This window comes from Sinohyriopsis cumingii, chromosome 2 (assembly GCF_028554795.1).
Source record: "Sinohyriopsis cumingii isolate HCF-2022 chromosome 2, ASM2855479v2, whole genome shotgun sequence".
NCBI classification, from domain to species: domain Eukaryota; kingdom Metazoa; phylum Mollusca; class Bivalvia; order Unionida; family Unionidae; genus Sinohyriopsis; species Sinohyriopsis cumingii.
Window position 1 is genome coordinate 168,515,136 of NC_142962.1, and position 23,055 is coordinate 168,538,190.

The 23,055-nt window shown below is 35.3% G+C and overlaps 1 protein-coding gene across 4 annotated transcripts in view; it reads right to left on the reverse strand.

Moving 5' to 3' along the window:
- The window catches only part of LOC149806269 (solute carrier family 38 member 10-like), a 102,120-nt gene that overhangs the window by 63,758 nt on the left and 15,307 nt on the right, over positions 1–23,055 (reverse strand). For 3 of the 4 annotated variants that reach the window (XM_089951216.1, XM_089951219.1, XM_089951217.1), the window contains 7 exons: positions 20,598–20,643; positions 18,008–18,101; positions 15,263–15,403; positions 14,250–14,371; positions 13,633–13,735; positions 7,667–7,852; positions 1,644–1,658 (listed from right to left, as the gene is read on the reverse strand). In XM_089951216.1, coding sequence (XP_089807342.1) covers positions 1,644–1,658; positions 7,667–7,852; positions 13,633–13,735; positions 14,250–14,371; positions 15,263–15,403; positions 18,008–18,101; positions 20,598–20,643 — 707 coding nt within the window. The remainder of the gene's footprint in view (positions 1–1,643; positions 1,659–7,666; positions 7,853–13,632; positions 13,736–14,249; positions 14,372–15,262; positions 15,404–18,007; positions 18,102–20,597; positions 20,644–23,055) is intronic. The other variant, XM_089951218.1, reaches the window with a different exon arrangement.

Sequence of the window (23,055 nt, forward strand, 5' to 3'; positions counted from 1 at the left end):
AGAAGGTCGTCTGGAGAGGAGGTAGTTGGAAGTGGTGTACATTTGTTTCTTGACATTAGCTTGTTAGTAATCTCGAAGAGCTCTTTGCAGCTGGAACTTTCCATGTTATTAGTACTCTAGTGGGCTGATTTCGCTGCATGGTCATTGTTCTTTTGCATACAATGGCCCAGCAACATGGAATGAATTGCCCACTGAATTTAGACACAAAGACACAGTGATCCCATTCAAGAGTGCTCTTAAAACTCACTTATTTTGACTGCAAGAACAAACTTAAAGACATAATAATGTTTCCTACCTTAAATATTTTCAGCATTTTTTAAAAATGTTTTCTAATTTCATGGTGTTTGTTTTTTATAATCATGTTATGTTTTTTATGTTATTGGTCTTGTCTAATGTTGCAAAGTGCTTAGAGCTTCTAAAGATTAGGCGCTATACAAAGTCCTCATTATTATTATTACTGTTATTAATTGACTGAAATGTACAGATAAAGAAACTGAAATGTTTGGATTCACTCAAGTGAGGTGCCTTTAAGAGAATTCAAAACAAACTGTAAAGCATGCAGTACACATTTAACTTTGAAGACATTTCCTATTAAAAGCAAATACCAGAATACAAGTCAATCAACATAAAGATAATACCTGCCTAAAATAATGATATCGCCTGGACTAATTAATCTCACATCGGTTTCTCCCCACAAATGGGATAGTTTATTTCTGGTAGCTCAATTTCCATGCCCATTTTATCTCAATTACTTTTATCCAATATAGTTATTTCTCTAAACAATACACCTGAAGCATTGCATGGCCACCAATTTCTCACATTACACAGTGCTATAAGTAGAAAACTGTGAGCAGGACATCTCAATCATGTGAGTGGGATCTAGAACACAGATATTTTAGTTAAAAATCGATTAAAATATTTCATCACTTTTCTTCTTGAAAGCTCTTGAAAAATTTGCAAATGTGAATATTTGATGCTGAAATTCTTTGGTGAAAAAGCTTTTAATCTAAATGAGAAAGTAAAAGTGTTGAGGTATTATATATACATGTGTTTTTGGTCAATCTTGCATCACTTATATTCACCTAGTCATATTCAATCAGATATCACTCTACTTCACAATAAATACCCAAACCAAATCTTCACATTTACAGCATTTCTCTTTGACTCCATACTGAGAGTCCTTAATACAAACAAGTAAATGGGACTCTGCATTTTTTTAATCCAAGAGAATTAGCATTGATGCTGATTTCCAAAGAAAGAAAGCACATTTAGGAAATTTGTTGGGAAACAACAAAAGAAAAGTGATGTATGAGTCTTTTAAAACTTGATAACATATAAGAAGACATGTCTGTTTTACTTGGAGAACTGTTTTGTCTTCATTCTAGCTACTATTCATACACAAAGGTCCCACTCACAATTCCTCAATACAGCACAATGCACTGAATTTGAGAGATTGGTCGCTGTGACTTTGTCTTGTATGAACACTTTTTAACTGCATAAAGGGTGGCTTGATAAGAGGCATGCAATGCTCCGATTAATCAGCGCATACTGCATGTATAAAAAAGTAAATAAACAGTCCAGACTATATATATGAAAAAGTGAAGATTGTTGTCATATTTCACCTCTCATCATGCAAGTCTTACCTCTAACATATCATTCTAGAAAACAAAGAAACAAAAAAGGGTCATGCACAAATGCAAACCAAAATAAGGGTAAACATGCAAACAATAATTACAAGAAAAAACACAAATTTTCCAGGAAAATATGTTTCTAAGAGAATACTTACCCAGTCATAATACCTTAGAAGAACCACTAATGCCTCGCAAATCCAACCCTCCCAGATAATACTTTTTACTAAAAGAAGCTAAAGGTTATCTGCCCACATAGGCACAGTGATCTCCCTTTGATATATGGATCGGTACCAAATCTGATGAATATCTCAGTTACTTTTGTAGCATAAGGCATGCTCTATATGTAAATGACACTGTGAGTTGACTGGAAGAGCGTATGTGTCATGATTGGGTAAATATTCTTGAAGAAATGTATTTTGCAATGAAAAAAATGAATTTTTTCTTCTTTAAATACATTACCTAATCCTAATACCTTACGAGAATAGGTAAAAGGTGGAGGGAGATGCATCCCCTTACCCAGGAGAGATCATTTCCAGTCTCCTAAGGTATCTGAGACTGCTTCTAGATAACCCAAATGGAAAAGACTCCATCTGTCTTGGAGTGGCTTCAAAAAAATTTCCCACCTGCAAATCTAGCAGATGTTTGTCTGTATGATACTTTTGAAAGGTCTAGAAGGGTAATGTTCATGCCAAAGGGTAATGGTTCCTCCAGACTGACTTAAGCCTTTTAGGATGAGAGATCTCGGATAAGAATTGGACAAGTGTACTCGGATCTCCATCCCATGGCATTGATAAAGATAGATAGTTAGCGAACAGTTTCACTGAAATGCAATGATGGTGCTGACTGTCCTAACTTCATGAGCCAATATGTGGATCAAATTCATCAGAGTGGGTTTAGTCCGATATGCAGGACAGATAGCCCACTTTATTCAGTATGTTGATACATCATCCTTCCCCTCTCTGACTTTAAAATGAGGCAAACAAATAGAAGATTAGGTAGGTCATTGGTCTGTCCAATATCCTCTCTTCCATGATAGCATAGTGTGCTAGTGATTATGGAAAGGTAGGTTTAATTGTGATTAGTGCTAAGTGTTTCACATCAGTGAGTCAAAGGAAGTTAGCTATAGAGGTATGGGTGCCTACATTGGTATAAAGTACTTTGCACACTCCATTGAGATTATGTTCCATTGCCTTCACACACCTTTAAAGTTCTTAGAGGCATATTTCATAACATCCAGACGTGCAGGTTCAATAACTCTGGGTTGGGGGTCAAACACCTGTCAATGTGGTTTCTTAATTTAGATGAGGGAATGTCTGACTATCAGTTGCAATTGATGAGGTTGCTTCAATATTTCCCATTTGAGTGTAGTAATCATGATGATCAGAAACTCAGATATGTTGATTCTTATATCCCATTCCAGATCAGGTGTTGGAGAAGTGTATAAATTTGGCCATTCCAGTCCATAGATAGCACTTCGATTATTCAGGCCCTGGGTGCCCAGGACTGATGAGATAAACACTGAGGTTCTGGCATTCCACCGTGTCACAAACAGGTCCATCATAGGTCGATCCCACTGAGTGTTTATTGATTGAAAACTGAGGGATGAAGAAGCCATTCCATTTATATTATATCCTTCTTGCAGAAGCACGAGTCTGCCCATACATCAGCCAGCTTAGTAAATGTATACTTAAATGTATACTTGTTCCTCTTTGCTGTTTGGGATGAGTCACCATAGTGAACTTATCAGACAGAAAGAGAAACTACATTTCTGCATAGATTCTCCAGCCACCACTAATAGTTTCCAACTCAGTGATTTTGATATTTAAATAATGATTTTGTGGGGGCACACTCCTATGGTAGTCCAAAATGGTAGGAGACTTGGTTCCCCAACCCTTTTTGTTTGCAACCATAATGATCATGATTGCCATAGGTTGTGCTTGCAAAGGTATCACCAACGTGAGTAGATGCAACCTCATATTGTTGTAGATTGTGAGAGTTGGCCCAATGGTCCCAGGTTCAGCCTCCACTTGATGAGGTAATCTTTGCTATGGGAGCCAATAAAGTGACCAAGGACAAAGATGTCAGGTAATGCATTGGGCAAAGCTCTGCTAGCAAAGGAATACTATAGCAAATGGATTGCACCTAAAAGGCATAAAACCTACCATTGTACGAATTCATGCCTCGGGGACACATTCTTTTTTTAACTGAAAATTGATTCCAGACCTAGTTGACATATCTTAAAAGGGTAAAAGGTCATAGATGTTCTTGATGACAAAGAGATTTAGAAGAAAGGAGTGTAACATGTGAAACTGTGTCATGCTCAAAAATATAACTCATCTTGTAGCCTGATGTAGCAAATCACAGGGTTAGGAAGTATCTTGAGAGGGAGCATGAAATCATACCTCTTGCAAGTCCACACTGATTGTGTAGTCTCCACAATGGACAGCTTTAGGACCCACTGTTGTTGCATTCCATTGCAAACTGAAAAGCTTAACAGAGTTTGACTGAATGCACTTAGGTTGAGAACCAACATATGAGTGCTGCATTGTAGCTGAAGAACTCTATCCCAAGGCTTAGCAGAGGCACTAAACATGATACTGAGTCCCCAGGAAACCTGGATCCCCATTATGTTAGGAAAAATCTTCCCCATTCAGCCACGAAAGATTGGAGTCTTCTCCCTATAAGAATCTGTGATAGGGTGAGATTGGGAGTCTGTATGCATCTCATTAAGATAGGGATGGGCTTGTGAAAAACTGGTGATCTCCCTTTCAGGCTTCCAGTTATTTGTAGGATTCTTTCTCAGTGGTATGTGCTCTAGGGGCATACCTGCAACCTTGCTGGTTGCCCTGCAAATCCCTCTGCTGTAGCCAAGACTGAGATAGATGGTGAAATGTTGCAAATTCCATCAACCAGACCAGTAAAGAGGAGAGCAGATGAAGGTTGTGAGCATATCTTTGGCCATGATTTGTCTGTACAGTGAAGGTAGAGAGTACAGTTCACCTGCTGTAAGCTTATGCTTGCTATTATGGCTACAGTAGGTCATGCTTCTGTTCTGAGGAGATATGATACCTGATGCTTGTTACTGCATGCCATCTCACTGCCCTTGCGTGCAATCAGATGTTTTCATCCCCTAACCTATCATGACCTTTGTCCGTAAGTCCAACATGGAGTGACAACCAGAGAAAACTACATATGCAGAGTGTCTTTTCAGACTGGTCTCATCCATGGACTAAATCTGTAACATAAAATAGAGCAGACCCTATATACTTGTAGTGTAGTGAGTGTCCTTCTTCATGAATGTGTGAGTATCCATGCAGCTTTACCCTCAATATCTGTAAAGGGGCACATGTGACCTGTACAAGTAGAATTAGAGAATAGTTATGAATATTTAGAAAGTGGACACAAAATAATCAATTTTAGTCACAATAACCTGTAGGCATGTGCATTTGACTGCCTGTACAGGCATAATCACTTCAGCATAACTTATAGTTCTTATATGTACGAAATGGAAGTCAAATAATCAATTCTAGTCACAGCTTACCCATAGGAAGGCCCACTGAATGCCAATACAGAAAAACAACAATCAAGCATCGTTTATAATAACTTGCAGATCTGGAAGATACTGAGTAAACTACGTATAGAAAATTTACCTTTACTTATCTGACCAGAGTGAAAGCTATACAGTAATATAAATAAGTTTCTATATTTACACACAAAAACCTGCACATAAAAGAGGTAATGAAGCAATGTTATTGATACTTACAAACTAATTGCGAAAATATCCATTATGAGACAATTTTACATGTATTAAATGGCTCAATGTTTTATATGGGAAAAATCAATAAAGTGTCACATATACGACTTTCAATTAGCAGACAATGTAAGGAAGGCAATGAAGCATCAATATATACTCACAATACTATCCATAGGAAGGCTCAATGATGGCCTGTAAAGGCAAATTCAGTGCATCTATTTCTTTTAAACACAAGGTGGATGCAGAGCTATTACCATATGACATTTTACCAAGAAATTAGTGATAGCAATCTAATACAGCAAAGAGCATCCAGGTATAATATAATTTACAGTACTACCTGTAGGAAGGCTCAAGGATGGTCTATAATAATAATAATAATAATAACGAGGACTTTGTATAGCACCTATCTTTAGACGCTCTAAGCACTTTACAATTTTGGACAACACCTATATAATGATATGATTTCAAAAAACAAACACCATGAAATTAGAAAACAATAAACATGCCGAAAATATTTAAGGTAAGGAAGCATTATTACGTCTTTAACTCATTCAGCCCCAGAGGTTTTTGTCGTTTTTGCCTGAAATGTGTGTAGGAAAGACATTTGTGCAGCTATTTCTGAATACATCGTAATGCATCAGCTTTCAACAGATTTTCCATGAGACTAATGTCTAGTTGTATTAGAAACATCATTTTCCAGGTCAATACAGGTAAAATCATTGAAGCTTGGCACCTGGGCACAAAGAATACCTTGGTATAGAAAACTTACATGTATGTACCCCATCATAATGGAATCATACATATATAAAGAGTTTTCTACAAGCATCAAGACTTTTCTACAGGACTAGAGACTTGCATGCATATAATAAATAATTATAGCCTGAGCTTATGGTGTGATCGCATAGACTAACCATGCATATACCTAAGTGCAATTAAATGTGAGAAGATGATACAATATTAGAAAATTTTAAAGTCAGAACTTTGTTGGCGTAGCAAGAGAGAAAAGTTGGAAATATTGATGGAGTATACTTTCCATAGAAGTGAAAGAACTCATTCAACTTGGAATGATACATCTTCCAAAAGTTGAATCTGGCTTTTGCAAGGTCTCTCGTGGTGAGAGTGTGCTTCTTAGTATGAGATATTCATGGGATCTGGTGCCAATTCCTCTACCAAAGGGAGATCTCTGCCTGACCGCCCACCTAGGTGGGCAAATAACTTTCAGATTCTTTTAGTTAAAAAGGTTTTCTGTGAGGGCAGGATGTTCGAGGTAGTAGTAGTTCTCCTAAGGTATAATGATTGGGTAACATATTTAAAGAAAAAACATGGGGAGATTAAAAAACAAAAAGTTTTCTTTTCTTCAACATCCTGATGCAACTGATTCACCTTACGAAAGTTAAAATGACATACTTGCAAATCACATTCATATGTCAACTACACAATATCCTGTGAATGTACCCTATTTATATGTGATAAGTACTCAATATGCTGTGAATGTACCCTGTGTATGCATTAACTATGCTGTGAATGTACCTGATTTATGTGTTGACCACAATATGCTGTGAATGTACCCTATTTATGTGTCAACTACACAATATGCTGTGAATGTACCCTATTTATATGTGATAAGTACTCAGTATGCTGTGAATGTACCCTGTGTATGCCTTAACTATGCTGTGAATGTACCTTATTTATGTGTTAACTACACAATATGCTGTGAATGTACCTTGTGTATGCATTAACTATGCACCATGCTGTGAATGTACCTTATTTATGTGTTAACTACACAATATGCTGTGAATGTACCCTATTTATGAGATAATTACTCAATATGCTGTGAATGTACCCTATTTATGAGATAATTATTCAATTTGCAGTGAATGACCCTATGTATGTGTTAACTATGCAACATGCTGTGCATGTACCCTATTTATGTGTTAACTACAAGATGTGTTGTGAATGTACCTTATAAATAGTTAACTACACAATATGCTAAGAATGTACCCTATTTATATGTAATAATCAATCAAAATCACTAAAAAAATATGCCTCTTTGCTGTTGGTACTGTTGCTACAGTAACAACTTGATATGTTCAACCCTTTGTAACATAATTTGAGTTGAAGCCCTCTTATCACATGCGACCACATCTATATTGGCAAGCAAATTTTTGAAGGTAAGATAATTTCAGTCAGTGAACACTTGGCACAATCTTTTCTGTGGTATATACCAACATTTGGGGGTCTTAATTACACTAAAAAATTGCCCAGGCAGAATGATACTAACCTGTGGGAAAAGCAATGTGTACAATGCAGCCCTGCAAGGGAACACAATCAGGGGAATTGTCACAGCAAGTGAGATCACAAAAAACAGCTTGAAGACATCTGTCAGCAAATTTTTCTCAATGTGTGTGAAAATATCACCATTGATCTCATCAATGTTGCTAAAGGCAATGTATCCAAACATTCCCACCTGTATAAAACAAAAAATGCCACCTGTATAAAACAGAAAATCCCACTTGCATACAACAGAAAATCCCACTTACATACAACAGAAAATCCCACTTAGTAAACATACAACAGAAAATCCCACTTGTATACAACAGAAAATATCACCTGTATGCTACTGAAAATGCAAATCAATATGCAGATTTAAAATCAAACATTTCTTAAATAGATCATGAGGTTGCATTTGTGTTGTGATGATGAGTCAGTGCAGCGAATAGCAAGAGCTGTCATGTTTGCCGCAAGTGTGCATAATTTTTTTTAAATTCCATCTAAGGCAATGCCATTTGATTTGAATGATTCTCATAACAAAATATTAAGACTAACAGTGTGAACAAAATGGAGATTTGAGAAATAAAGGAGTGTACCTGTTAAATTCTACATCAAAAGCATAAAGAAATTGAACTGAAAATTATAATAATGAATCTCTACATTACTGATATAATTACTATTTGCTATTTAATTTCTGTTAATAACAAAATACAGTAAAACCTTTGACAAATATAACATCAATTCCTCAAATACTCAATACTGTTTGAATGATTTCGGTCTGATGCATGCAACCCAGTTAAGTTAAAGAACCTCAATTTAATGACAAATTTCTAAGCAAAGAATTTTTTTTAAAGTTTACTGCATGTTTTCCAATTGTTGCAACTGATATCATCATGCATTTGCTGTATATTTTCAAACCACAAATGAGACTGGTTTGCTGTATATTTTCAAACCACAAATGAGACTGATTTGCTCCATTGTATAAAATATCATTTACATGAGATAATCACTGTCTAAATTATTATGTAATGCCAAATGAAAATGTGTGTTCTGGTTACACTGACCAGAAAAAAATGGTCAGTTGGTTGGTACAAATGTCTATGTTTTTGTTTTCCATTCACTGGTCCAGACAGATTTAAATGAAGCATAAACTAGAAAATATTCATCATTTATGTCCTAAATTTAATTTTGACCATAGTTACTTCCCACTATTAATATTTCTATCTCTCCATAATTATTTTCTTTTTCTCACAAAAAATGTAGGGTTGGCAGGAAAATATAGTGTCAGTCAAGTAACCAGAACCACGCATATTTTTTTATTTGGCCATATCTGTGTTTCTTCTTGGAAAAAGCAAATTTTTAAAGTAAATTATGTTTCTCTGGGAATAAGTACTCACTCACATGATGTTAGGAATATTAGCCTGCTACCTCGCGAACCCAGCCCTATTGAAAGATGAAAATCACCTTATTGTCTATTTTTGATATACAAAGGGCACTAACTCTTGCACAATACCTCCCCTTGATACCACCAGGTGTCGCCAGTTTTTTGCTGAGTGAGACATTAACATGGATCTGAACTGAACAGAAGATAGTTTGGGCCGACTGAAAGAGCAAGTAGCTCACTGAACCTGCATGTGAAAGCCAAAGCTATCAGGAAGAATGTCTTGTATGATAGGAACTATAGCAAATCATGAGCAAGAGATTCAAACTTGCTTGAGTTGAGCCAAGTTAGAACCCAAGACTAATTCCATTTTGGAAACAATGTTATGGATTTTAGTTGCTGGAGATCAAATTGTCTAACACATGTGAGAGATCTTAGCTTATCATGCCCAATGTCACATCTGCCATGATGTCGGAATGTGTCCAAGATCATTGATCCCTGAGGGCACGAACAGAATCTTGCATGGCTGCTGTTCTTGACCTGGATATGGAAGAAAGCGAGTAGGGACACTGGTTGTCTACCAACAGTTGGTATTCTGTTCTGGGCTACTAATCCTGATGGTATCTTGAGAACCAAAAACCCCTCTAATCTGAACTGAAAAGAATTCCAGAGAACATAAAGGGGGATGCAGCCCTCTTAACCTGTATGCTGAAGCTAAAGCTATCAGTAAACATGGCCTGTATGATAGTGACTTTAGTGATGTGTAGGCTAGAAATTCAAAGGGTTCAAATCTAGCCATGTTAAAAAACCCTGATAGGATCCCTTTGTAGACAAATAAGAGATATTGGTCAAGGAGACCAATATTGTCTAAAAGATCCGATAGGTATCTATCCCACACAAACATGTTGCCATGATGCCAGAATTTGTCCAACATCATAGGGAGGTAGCCTTTGGTAACAATTGGGGTCCAACTGTTTCTCCTCCAAGAACAGAGCCAGAGAAAGTCAACCAGTTGTGGAATGGAGGCATGCAGATGGGCAATATAGACGGTTACTCTCAAGATTCTCTCCACAAATGAAAGTTTTAATTGTCAAGACCTGATACGTCTCTATCCCACACAAACATGTTGCCATTATGCCAGAATTTGTCCAACAACATAGGGAGGTAGCCTTTGGTAATGATTGTGGTCCAACTGTTTCTCCTCCAAGAACAGAGCCAGAGAAAGTCAGCCAGTTGAGGGATTGAGGCATGCAGATGGGCAATATACATGGTTACTCTTGAGAGTCTCTCCACAGATGAAAGCTTGAATTGTCTGACATGCAAGGCTGTACTGGTAAAAGCTGAGCATGTAGAAGAAGAGGGAAGTTGATTCAGGTTGGCTGGAATCTTCCTGGGTGTATTATCGTTGGGAAAACAAAACAGTGATACAGGGCTTGTGCCCTCAAAGAGGTGCTATCTCAGTCATCTTGCCATTCTGACCCGAAATTCTGGGATATACGGAGGTCTGAATTTCCCCGTTTGTGAAAAGGCCTGGATGGTCTAGCAAAGAATGGAGATCTTTCCATCCTGGAGTAGGATAGAACTTACCACGTGTTTCTTTAAGAAGCTGCCCAGGTACACTGCTGTCACCATGTCTGAAGGAGAGGCGGAATGACATCACCTTCCTCGGCTTGAATAGGGTAAGGAGACTCCAGTTGATGAAGGACCTTCACAACAGTCTTGAGTAACTCATTGAGGAATGTGTACTTAACACAAGCTCCCGTACCTTTTATGAGCAACTGTATCCTGTTATTGAAAGGCATCCATATCTGACAGTGTATTGTGTGGAAGGGCAAAGGATTGCTGATGAACAAAACCCGAAGACCCTCTAACTGACCTGGATTAGCTCCCCCCCATTCTGAGGAAACAGGGAGATCCAGTGAACTCAAATCAGTTTCATACAGCCACTGCACTACTGCATGATTAGGGTCAATGTGGATGTATATCAATGCGACTATCAATGACTCATCACCATCACTGTGTACTGGGTTCTCATCTGGCTCGGCTTCAAGCTCAGTATAAGTCATACCAGGTGGCCTTGACAAATCAGCTCAGTCGTATCTGTGCAAGACACGAGCTCTCCCTTGAATATAAATCACGAGTACTCTAATATCTGGCATCCCCGTAAATACAGCACTGCCAACATCACTGTCCTTTTCTGCAGTGTTGACCTTTCCAGCGCTGCAGGTATCTCAAGCCTTTCCCGTATTGTTGACATCGCCATACTACTGGCCTTTCCAACACCGTTAGACTGCGTACAAAATAACATTTATAACAGTGTTCGATTGATCAACTGAAATAAGGTAACCAAATTAGAATTGGGGCTGCTGGTTCTTAAGCATGTAGGATTTGTATGCCTTTTAATGTTTTTTTTTTTTATTCCACCTCCTTTATTTGATTAAAAAAAAGTAATTAACAAGATAATAGAAAAGGAGGCCAATTTTTTATTTAGTGCAACAATACAACAAATGCTTCTGCTAGACTGATATCAAAACATGGTTAGCACTTAGTTAGGTTCTCAGAGAAATGCACGTGGACATAGCTGTTATGGTAGATTGACACATTTTACGTTTAATTACAAGAGGACACATTGCATGTTTGATGATTACACTTAAAAGGAACTAAAAGATAGAACTAGGACACAAATTTCAATTGATAAAAAAAAATATTTTAATTGGTATTTATTTATTAAAGTACTGCCTCCACTAGGCGTAAATAATATTTTCATTGCTCGAAATTTCCTTGAATATCGTTAATTATGGTGTAGTAAGAATGTCATTTGGAAAGAAAATGTAACAAATTATACAACTTCCTATTAAAAGTTGATATTTCATAATGTTGATTAAAATTTCCAGGTTCCATCTACCGTTTTTGACGATAAAACAAGCGATATATCAAAGTTTCCGCTATACCAATTTTGATCGCAATTATCTTCAAGAACAACAAATAGGGATACATATTTGGGGTATTTTCTGGTTTAAAAAATGGGATCCATGCCTGACCCCACATTGTAAGCGGGTTCACAAGTTATCTGGGCGCGAGTTATCAATGTTGTTGTTATTGTTGTGGGGTTAAATGCCATTTTTCAGCACACAACAGACTATGCATGGTGGCCAGTATTAATGGTGGAGGAAAAACCTGGAAAAACCTCAGGAAGAACCATCAACCTGCAAGAAGCTACTGGCAAGCTTTCTCATATACCCACATTGGCCAAATCCTAAACTCAAACCCATGCAGACAGAGGTGAGATGGCAGTGATCCGTAACAGAGAGTGCTTTAGACCACTCGGCCAATCATGGCCCCAAAGTTATCAAGGGAGTGATGTATACATAACAAGCAGGAGTCATGGAGGACTTCCATGCTCTGAAACCACATATAGATCGATTAAATAAATATTCTGCGGAAACTACACAAAAGACACAAACTATAGCAGAATCAAGTAAAGAGTTGAAATTACTAGGTTGGTAAAACACTGCTGTAATGAACAGGCCTGTAAATGTGTCATATCATAAACGTATGTCCTATATTAAGTTTAAGCACAATGCATAGTTAATAGAAAAGGGACAATGTGTACAAACTATAAACTGAACCAGAGTCATGGTAGACTGCCATGTTCTGATACAAGAAACAAACTTAAGTATAAACTAGTAATATTTTGAAATTACTAGGTCGCTGAAACACAAGACTGTCCTTACCACATGTTATAGATGCTGCGCAATAGAAACCATGTATACATAACATTAAAAAAAATAGGAGTCATGGTAAACTTCCATGCTCTAAAGTGGCCTATGGAACATTTAATATATATATGCTAAAATGATACAAGACATAAACTAAAGCAGAAACTAGTAATATGTGAAATTACTAAAGACACCGTCATAACTAACAGATCTGTTAAGTGTCATATCAGAAACCTATGGACCTGTTTAAAACCTAAGCATAATTATCATGCAGCACTTCAGAATTCACTATTAACGGCTCCGTAATGGATATTAAAGGTTCCGTAATGGACAGAGTAAGCGAATCAAGTCAAATGTAAACTAACCCATACTGACCTTGTGTAAGGTCAATGACTGCATGGTGGGAAGGCGATGATACAAGACCAAGTCCCAACCAGTCAAAAATCTCTCAAAATATTGGCAGAAATTGTAAAATAAAGCATACAAATTGCAGTAGATCGATAAATCTACATTTTTAATGCAAAATGATCTTTAGAGGGGTCCATAGGAACACAAAAAACAGCTGGATTGTCGGAGGTTTTGCACTGCATGTGTTTCAGGATACAGCAAAGCTAAAAACTAGCTACATCTGGAGGTATCAAGAGGAGGTAATGGGCAACAGTTACTGACCATTGTCTATCTAAAGAAGATGATTTTTGTCTTTTAACAGGGCTGGATTCGCGATGTTGCAGGTTAATATTCCTAGCATAATGTGATTGGGGAACGTATTCAAAGGAGAAACAAAAACTGTTGGTACAAAGACTTGACACTAATAGTATGTGATTATTTGACCTAAGAAATTTTCATATAATTTGTATTGACTGGTAAGACACCTACTAATAGATATGCCACTGAACACATATTAACTGCAGTGTGAACAATACTGTTTATCTTTTTCAAGGAAGGTTCTGGCATCTCATCATACACAAGGAAGATCTGCCTGCAAAACAAGGGAAGCGACACAAACAAATATAATTATGCAGATTACAGAAGCCGTTATGTTCTGGTTAAAATAGATTGTCTACTTTTAATGAATATATGAGAAATGTACAATTCTGAAAGCTTCTAATGAAACTCATCAGTCATTCTTGTCCTTTGCTACATTGTGTTACTGTGCAAAGGGATTTCCAGTCCGATTCTCTGTTGATGATGGTTAAAATGGCCAGTTTAGTAAAGTTTTACAGTGTTGTTAAGTATTTTCATGGAAAGAAATAATTTAACATTTCTTAGCACAGTGAATTTCAAGAAAATCTCATTCTCTAACTTAACTCATCTGTCTTAATAAGGACATGTTACTGAATTTACAATTCTAATCTGATAATGTCATAAAAATTCAAGTCAACATGCAAAACATCACATCATATTCTCTAATTACAGAATTTAAAATTCTACTCAGACATGTCAAAATTTTATGTATCAAGAAATGTACACCTAAAGGTTTTTATAAAACTCACGTTTGACAGCCGAAGGCATAAGCATAGATTGGAAGGCATCTAAAGAGTCCATCCATCCTCCATATGTTGATTTTGCCAAGCCAATCTCCAGATAATAGTCGCTCTTTTGACAAGGCAAGGATCTTGACATAAAAATATATTTTAAAACCATCACGACACCTGACGATTATCAAATAAAACTGCTGAACTCAAAAACCAATGTGAAACCATTAGCAAAAACAAAATACAAACAAATTACTAGACTTCAATTGCATATGATTTTTAACAATGTAACTGTCAAATGAAAATGGCTATTTTCACAGGTGCTAACAACAAAATCCTTTAATATTACCTCTGGGGGATGTACTAGTGCTTTGATGTATAAAGACACATGCCAAAGTGAATTTTCTTTATTATTAAACAAATAGAAAGTTAATTTCCTCTTGATCTGAAATTCCAGAATACTAATCAGCTTTCAGCAATGTATATGCCAAATTAGCCATATTGGTAACTATTCAACTGTCTGTAATACTGTTCAGACAAAGTATATAACCATTTTGGATCTCAATATACAGGTCTACTTTGTACAGGAAATTTTGCAATATATATCTGCATTGGGAAATAATAATAAAATTGACAATGTTTTCAAAAAAGATACTGTTATTATTATTTGGTAATTTCAACTGCTGTTTTTTTAGTGAAGCATTTAAAATATATCAATTTCTTTCCTGTTATGTGATAATAAAGAGAATGTTTGTATGAAGATGAATATTATGCCAAAAATTTTATTTTCTAAAATGCTGCCTGACATTCACCATACTCGTATATGCCCATGCTTTTGAAACAGACAAATTTAATATACTGTATCAAAAGTGATCATGAACTGAGTAACTTCAAGTCACATGGAAGTCATGTGGAAGAGCCTTTTGAAAGCCTTTGTAAATTTAAAGATAATACATGAGAGTCAACAATGTTTTTTTCTTTCTTTTTTCTTTTAAACAACTTGGAAAGTAAAATACGAGATGATAACTCACATAAAGGACAAAGATCATGTAGAAGATGACACAGAGTGAACTGGTATTACTAAGAGCCCGGAGATTCTTCAGCAGCGCCAGAGGAAGCCCCACAAACAAACACAGGAGTAATATGACACCATTCCGCAGCCTGCCGCTATTCTGAATAAATATATACGAGATTCTTAAGCCCTGTGAGAAGTGCCACAATAGTTTACAATGACAGCATTACAAAAAATGGTTACATTTACCATTGTCATTTGGTCAGATAAAAATAATGTATGACAGGGCTTAAAATACAGTAATGTCAGATAGCTATGTTAATGAGATCACATTGTCACAAAGAAATTATCAGTATGTGATAAACAGGATCTCAAACTTTTATTCAGCAGACATAAATTTAGTTCAAAACAACATAGTTCATGCAATGGTTCAGACAAAATGGCTTTAAGTAAAAGGTTCACACTATAAATGAAGCATGAAAAAATAGTTGAGAGTTTTTTGGTGTAGAATGCATGCACATATCTACAATAAATAGCATATGAAAACTAACCTAACACAAAATTTACAAATATGTAAAACCATTTGAAGTAAATTTTTTTTTTTCTATAATACTTACTCAATCACAACACATTTGGAGGACAACCACTGCTACAGAAAACCTAGTCTTCCCAGGCATGTTTTTCGCTACAAATGATCTGTCCTCTCAAGCTGCAGTCAGAAAAGAGTTATTTCCCCTTGACTTGAGGGATTGGTACCGAATCCCACCCATACATCAGTTACTACTGGAGCACTAGTTTTAATGTAACTGCAGGGAGGCTGGGAGGGTGCACTGTATATCAACAGACTGTATATCAACAGACTGTATATCAACAGACTGTATATCAACAGCCAATAAGAGCTAACAGGACAGCACACTCACTTGCTGTCCACTAAAATCTTTAGATGCAGATTTTTTCTTTCAAAATATCAACAACAAAGCAAAACAAATGCAAAAACATATTGTTAAAAAAATAGTACAGTCAACATTTGGCCAAAATTCAAGTATTTAAGGGCAGTCAACATTTGGCCAAAATCTGAGTATTCAAGGACAGTTAACATTTGGCCAAAATTCAAGTATTCAAGGACAGTCAACATTTGGGCAAAATTCAAGTATTCAAGGACAGTCAACATTTGGCCAAAATTCAAGTATTTAAGGGCAGTCAACATTTGGCCAAAATCTGAGTATTCAAGGACAGTTAACATTTGGCCAAAATTCAAGTATTCAAGGACAGTCAACATTTGGGCAAAATTCAAGTATTTAAGGACAGTCAACATTTGGGCAAAATTCAAGTATTTAAGGACAGTCAAAATTTCCATAAAATTCAAGTATTCAAGGACAGTCAACATTTGGGCAAAATTCAAGTATTTAAGGACAGTCAACATTTCCATAAAATTCAAGTATTCAAGGACAGTCAACATTTGGGCAAAATTCAAGTATTTAAGGACAGTCAACATTTGGGCAAAATTCAAGTATTCAAGGACAGTCAACATTTGGGCAAAATTCAAGTATTTAAGGGCAGTCAACATTTGGCCAAAATCTGAGTATTCAAGGACAGTTAACATTTGGCCAAAATTCAAGTATTCAAGGACAGTCAACATTTGGGCAAAATTCAAGTATTCAAGGACAGTCAACATTTGGGCAAAATTCAAGTATTTAAGGACAGTCAAAATTTCCATAAAATTCAAGTATTCAAGGACAGTCAACATTTGGGCAAAATTCAAGTATTTAAGGACAGTCAACATTTCCATAAAATTCAAGTATTCAAGGACAGTCAACATTTGGGCAAAATTCAAGTATTTAAGGACAGTCAACATTTCCATAAAATTCAAGTATTCAAGGACAGTCAACATTTGGGCAAAATTCAAGTATTCAAGGACAGTCAACATTTCCATAAAATTCAAGTATTCAAGGACAGTCAACATTTGGGCAAAATTCAAGTATTTAAGGACAGTCAACATTTGGGCAAAATTCAAGTATTCAAGGACAGTCAACATTTGGGCAAAATTCAAGTATTTAAGGGCAGTCAACATTTGGCCAAAATCTGAGTATTCAAGGACAGTTAACATTTGGCCAAAATTCAAGTATTCAAGGACAGTCAACATTTGGGCAAAATTCAAGTATTCAAGGACAGTCAACATTTGGGCAAAATTCAAGTATTTAAGGACAGTCAAAATTTCCATAAAATTCAAGTATTCAAGGACAGTCAACATTTGGGCAAAATTCAAGTATTTAAGGACAGTCAACATTTCCATAAAATTCAAGTATTCAAGGACAGTCAACATTTGGGCAAAATTCAAGTATTTAAGGACAGTCAACATTTCCATAAAATTCAAGTATTCAAGGACAGTCAACATTTGGGCAAAATTCAAGTATTCAAGGACAGTCAACATTTCCATAAAATTCAAGCATTCAAGGACAGTCAACATTGTCATAAAATTCAAGTATTCAACTTCAAGGACAGTCAACATTTGGGCAATATTCAAGCATAACCAATGACTTGAAAATGGATTTCAATAACCGAATGACAATCAATAATATTAATGGTGCATATGGACTGTGCTAAATATTTATGGTGTTTACAATTATAATAACAATAGCTACAATGCATAGGGTAAAACATAAGCTCTCCTGCATATGTGTACATAGAGCTGAAGTCTATAATATGCCATGCAAGTATTCTAATAAAGGATGAAATCTGGAATTAGTTGCTGACAAAAACTGACCTCCAACCCAATGAAATTGGCAAAGATGTCTGGCCCAATGTCCCCAATGATGACAATCAGGGCAACCAGGGTCCCAATCTGAAGGCCAATCATGCTGAAAAGACAACATTCATCTGTATTTATAAAAAACAGGTCAGCACTGTGTTATGTATATTTAATTTACACTGTTTGTTAGTTAGCCGTGGTTTTTTTTTTTTTATATTTCATTACACGTTACTGTAATGTAACACTGTATGTTGGATTTGACCTTGTCTAAAACTGAGTTCATTTCTGCTTGACCTGAACTTATTTTTTTTGTAAACAGCTAATACACAGCTAAATTATTCTCTATGTGTATGGGTTTAAAATCAGATATAATCATTAATAGAAGTAAATCTGTTAATTTGGGTCAAGGTCTAGGTTTTGAATTTCCTTAGTGTATTTGACATAATCCAGGTTCTGGTTTCTAATAATAACTAGAATTTTTATTCTGTAAACATCAGGATCATTCTAGAAGGTTATTTTCCATTAGGTAATAGTTTTTTAAAAAAATGTTAATTGTGACCTGAGGTCAGGTGGAGAATTATATAACCTTGTAATTGAGAGAATTTCTCAGTCATGCTTTAAGATCTAACACTTTCAAGTTGTATTATATGTAGTGTCCTGTTGGGCTGGGATTTATTTCTTAAAATTATTGAATTCAAGTGATTATTTCCTCTGGAAATACAAAAGTGCTCTGATCAAATGCTTAAATACAGACATTCACTGAAACTTATAGTGAATTCAAACCTGGAATTATATTACTGTGATTCAACAAAAGACTTGGCACATCAACACTTTAGGAGCTACCACATACACATCATCACCTTAAGTTTTAGATTTAATTTGGACTTCTACTGAATTTTATTCAGGACTTTAAATTATTAGGACTTGTGTCTGTAACTCTTGGATTATTTTGGGATTTAGTTCTCAATACCATAAGTTCTTTTTCATCATTTTCACTTTGTATTCTAGGGAAGTAAATTATTTGCTGAATTTTATAAAGCATGTTGATTTTCACTCTTTTCTATTACTTATTTTAAGAGCACATACTCACTACAACTGCTAAATAATCTTCACTGAATGCTCTCTAATATACAATCCCTCACAACTTCTCTGAATATATACCAGTCTTGACTCAACCCCTCGACCAAAAATGTTGGTCTCAAAATTCTAAATTGCAGATGTGGCAGTCATCAGGACTTTTTTTATGAGTGCTTGTGATACAAGATTTTCAATCAAAATAGTTGTTTGCAAAATATGATATAAATAAAAGCAAGAGGCCCAAGTAGGTCTTACCTGGCTGAATTGACATTAAAGATGTAAAAGATAACAGCAGTTGTCCAAGAAATCTGGAGCAGCAGCATGTGTAATGATCTCTCTGCTCTTACTATCCTTAGCCATATTTAATTGCAAAACAGAACCATTTGTATATATTTAAATCGTCTTTACACTCGGATGACTTTAATCACATTTTCTTGAACAGTATATGAGGTGTTAACATTTAGGACTGCAAATCTGGATTATTTGTAAAAAATAATAAAAAAACTGTAAAAAAGATTTCTTTCTGTCAAATCTGATGAAAATTTGTTGTGCAGTTTTTGAGACGTTAAAAGTTTTATCAAGTAATGGCAGCCATAATGGATATCATTTGTACAAGTTAGGACATCATACCAGGATCTTTCCTTCTACCTTGGTCAAATTCTTCTTTGTGGCTTTCAAGAAGTCATTTTGAGGTTCTTCTACTTTTAGCAATGATACCATATTTAATAAGGGTTTAGCGTCATTTGTAAAACTTTAAAGTTTTTTATGCCAGGACTATCTCGTAAATTTTACTAAATTCTGTTTGTTTTTTTTAAAGTCATTCAGTTTTTTTGATGTTCAGTAATAGTGAATATATTAAATGAATGCGGATAAGCATTATTTGTAAAACTGTCAAATATGATCACATTCAATTTAATAGTTCTTGAGAAGTCATTTCTATTTTTTAGGCATGGCAGCCAAATAGGAAGGCAGCTTGACAGCATTTACAAAACTTCAAAAGCCTTCATGCTAGAGAACTTTCTGTCATTTTGGTGGTTTTGAGAAGAAGTTAGAAAAAGTAAATCATGCTGGATGATGCATGCCAGAGACAAGACCATACCATAGGAAAATTCTGCCTTATGAACTGGTGAGCGAAAAAGGAATCACACTTGGTAACATTCGGTATGGATGCCATGACAGCCATTTTCGTACATCCAGTAACACTTAAATATCAAGAACTATTATAGGAATATTCACTAGAACACTGCTCATAATTAACAGGTTTCTTATAATGAAACAAAACTGACTGCCAATGTGATGGCTTTAATCATCCTGATACATTCTGTATCATTTTTTCATTTTGGGTGGTTTATCTGAGATTTTCATTTTGGGTGGTTTATCTGAGATCCAGAATGACTATCCTAGGGAGACTTAAAAGTATTTTATCATGACTGTAAAACTACATTTTCTGTATATAAAAAACACATTAATATGAATTGGAAGTGTGATTAAAATGTACTTTCTAAGAATGATGGCGATCTATACTCACCCAACTTCAACTAGAAATTTTCCTGCCCGTCCATGTGTATAGTATGCTGTAAAGAAAACATTAACTGAAACTTTCAAATGGAATGATCACAGTAAGATAACTTTTAAGTGACTTTTGTACTGATTGCAGTAAATATATATGCATGAATATGTACAGCAAATTAAGCATGGGATGCCTGCACACTGAAGAGTTGTCATATCTTATGGCAACAGTTTATCAGTTTATAGTTCCAAAACCATCTAGCTGTATGTGGTAAACAGCCCATATAAGATAACTAATAATATTGCATGTGTTAGTCCTTCTTTGTTACTCCATGTACCTCAGCTAGCCAATATACTGTTATACTGACCACGTGGTATGTTTCTGTGTATGCTATGTGCTGAACTGGTCAATTTAATGCATAAGACACATGGTTTATGTGGACAGTGATGAGTTACTTTCCAGACCATACCTATCAAAATATTCTACCTCAATACTGCTCATATTTATAACAGTTAAAATGCATTAACAAAGAAAGTTTATCAGAATTGGATTGAAACAAAATCTGATTATTCTAGATTTGACACTGTTAAAGTTTCTGAGTATGTCGCCATAAAATTTCTTCAAATACAAAGAACATGCAAGGCCTGAAATTAGGTCACAGTGGCCTGGTTTCTGGATAGTTGAGTGTCTCTGATTTAGATGCATCCAAACTATTAACTTTCCTCAGAACATACAGACAGCATAATATACAAAATACTGACAACCAAGTTTTGGTATGGCTGAATTAATTCTCCTTAAGATGCATCCAAATACCATTTTTCATGTGTAGGTGAAATAATGTCCAGACTGTTAAGGGTATAATTAATTAATTACTGAAAATTCAAAACAACACTCAAGTGATTATTAGAGAACAGTGACCTACCTTTGATATAATTCTGCTACTATTATGGAAATGCATTTCAACCAAGTTTTATGAGTCTATATGTAATTAACTCCAAGATATTGAAATTGAATGGAAAAAATGGCTGAAACTACATGTCATCAATATGAAAATGGGTCACAGTGACCTTTTTCTGGTGTTGATAATTTTCTCTTCTTGACATATATCCACATAAAAAAATATCATGCATATAGGTATAATAGGTTTCAAGATATTGAGGGTACAACAAAAACAACTTGAAAATACAAAAGTTATTCTTGTGTAAGCAATAACTAGATCACAGTGACCTCAATTTGGTATGGTTGAGTTACCCTCCTTGAGATGCATCTACATACCAATCTTCACCAATTTTCATGAGCAGAAGAAATAGGTTCAAAGATAATGTCTAATAAAATGAGCCAAAAATACAAAGTATAATCAAGAAATATCGGTCACATTGACCTAAATCTGGTGTAGCTGAGTTACTCTCCTTGTGGTACATTAGTGTACCAATTTTTATAAGTGTTGTTGAAATAGGGTCCAATATAATTTTTCAGGGTGTAATTAATGCTTAAGAAACTAACAAATAAACAACACCCATACATACAAAAGAATGAATGTAAGAAAAAACAACTGAGCAGAATGTAATATTCAATCCCAACTCTGTTGGTCAGGGTATACAAAATATGTACTTAGATTTTAAGTAGGAAAAAATTTAATTACCTCAGAATTCTGCCTGTACAATATCATAACATAGTCACCAAATGTTATTACACACAATGTCATGATATCATATATGTCATCAAATGAAACAAAACACAATGTCATAACATCATATATAATATCACCAAATAAAACTACACACAATGTCATAATATCATATACAATGCCACCAAATGTAACTACTGTTATGTATATTTAATTTGCATTATTGGTTGGCTTTGCTTAATGACCATATGTTACGTACATCTGTATTTTGTACCTGACCTTATTCAAAATCAAGTTCATGGTATACGTGACCAGTAACATTTATTTTGTAAGCAACATCATACATAGCTAAATATTTCTCTATCGTTGTGGAATAAATAAAATAAGATCATCATTCACAGTAAGCAAGTTTACTTCAATTTGAGTTAAAGATACAGACTTGATTCTGACCTTAGAAACTTCCGGAATGGAAAAGTTCTATTAGCGACAGAGTATTTTCAGAAATTGGTACCTATAACCTAGGTCAAGTATAGGGGTGTATAATCTTGTTTACCAAAAGAATTACTCATTCTTGCCTTAACATCTAATGCAGAACCAGTCTTACTGTTGTGTTCAGTTTTTCTTTTGGGTGGATTTATTTATTCCTATTATTTCTCACTGAAATTCAAATTATTTTTCACTGAAATTACAATGTGCTCAATTTTATTCTTGGACTTGAACATTAATTTGGAATTATAGTTAACTCAGACAAGAACAGTTTCTATTATATTATACGAGATACAGCAAAAGACTTAGCACATCACCATATTCCAGGCTTTAGGGACATAAGCACATTCAAAACTAATGTCA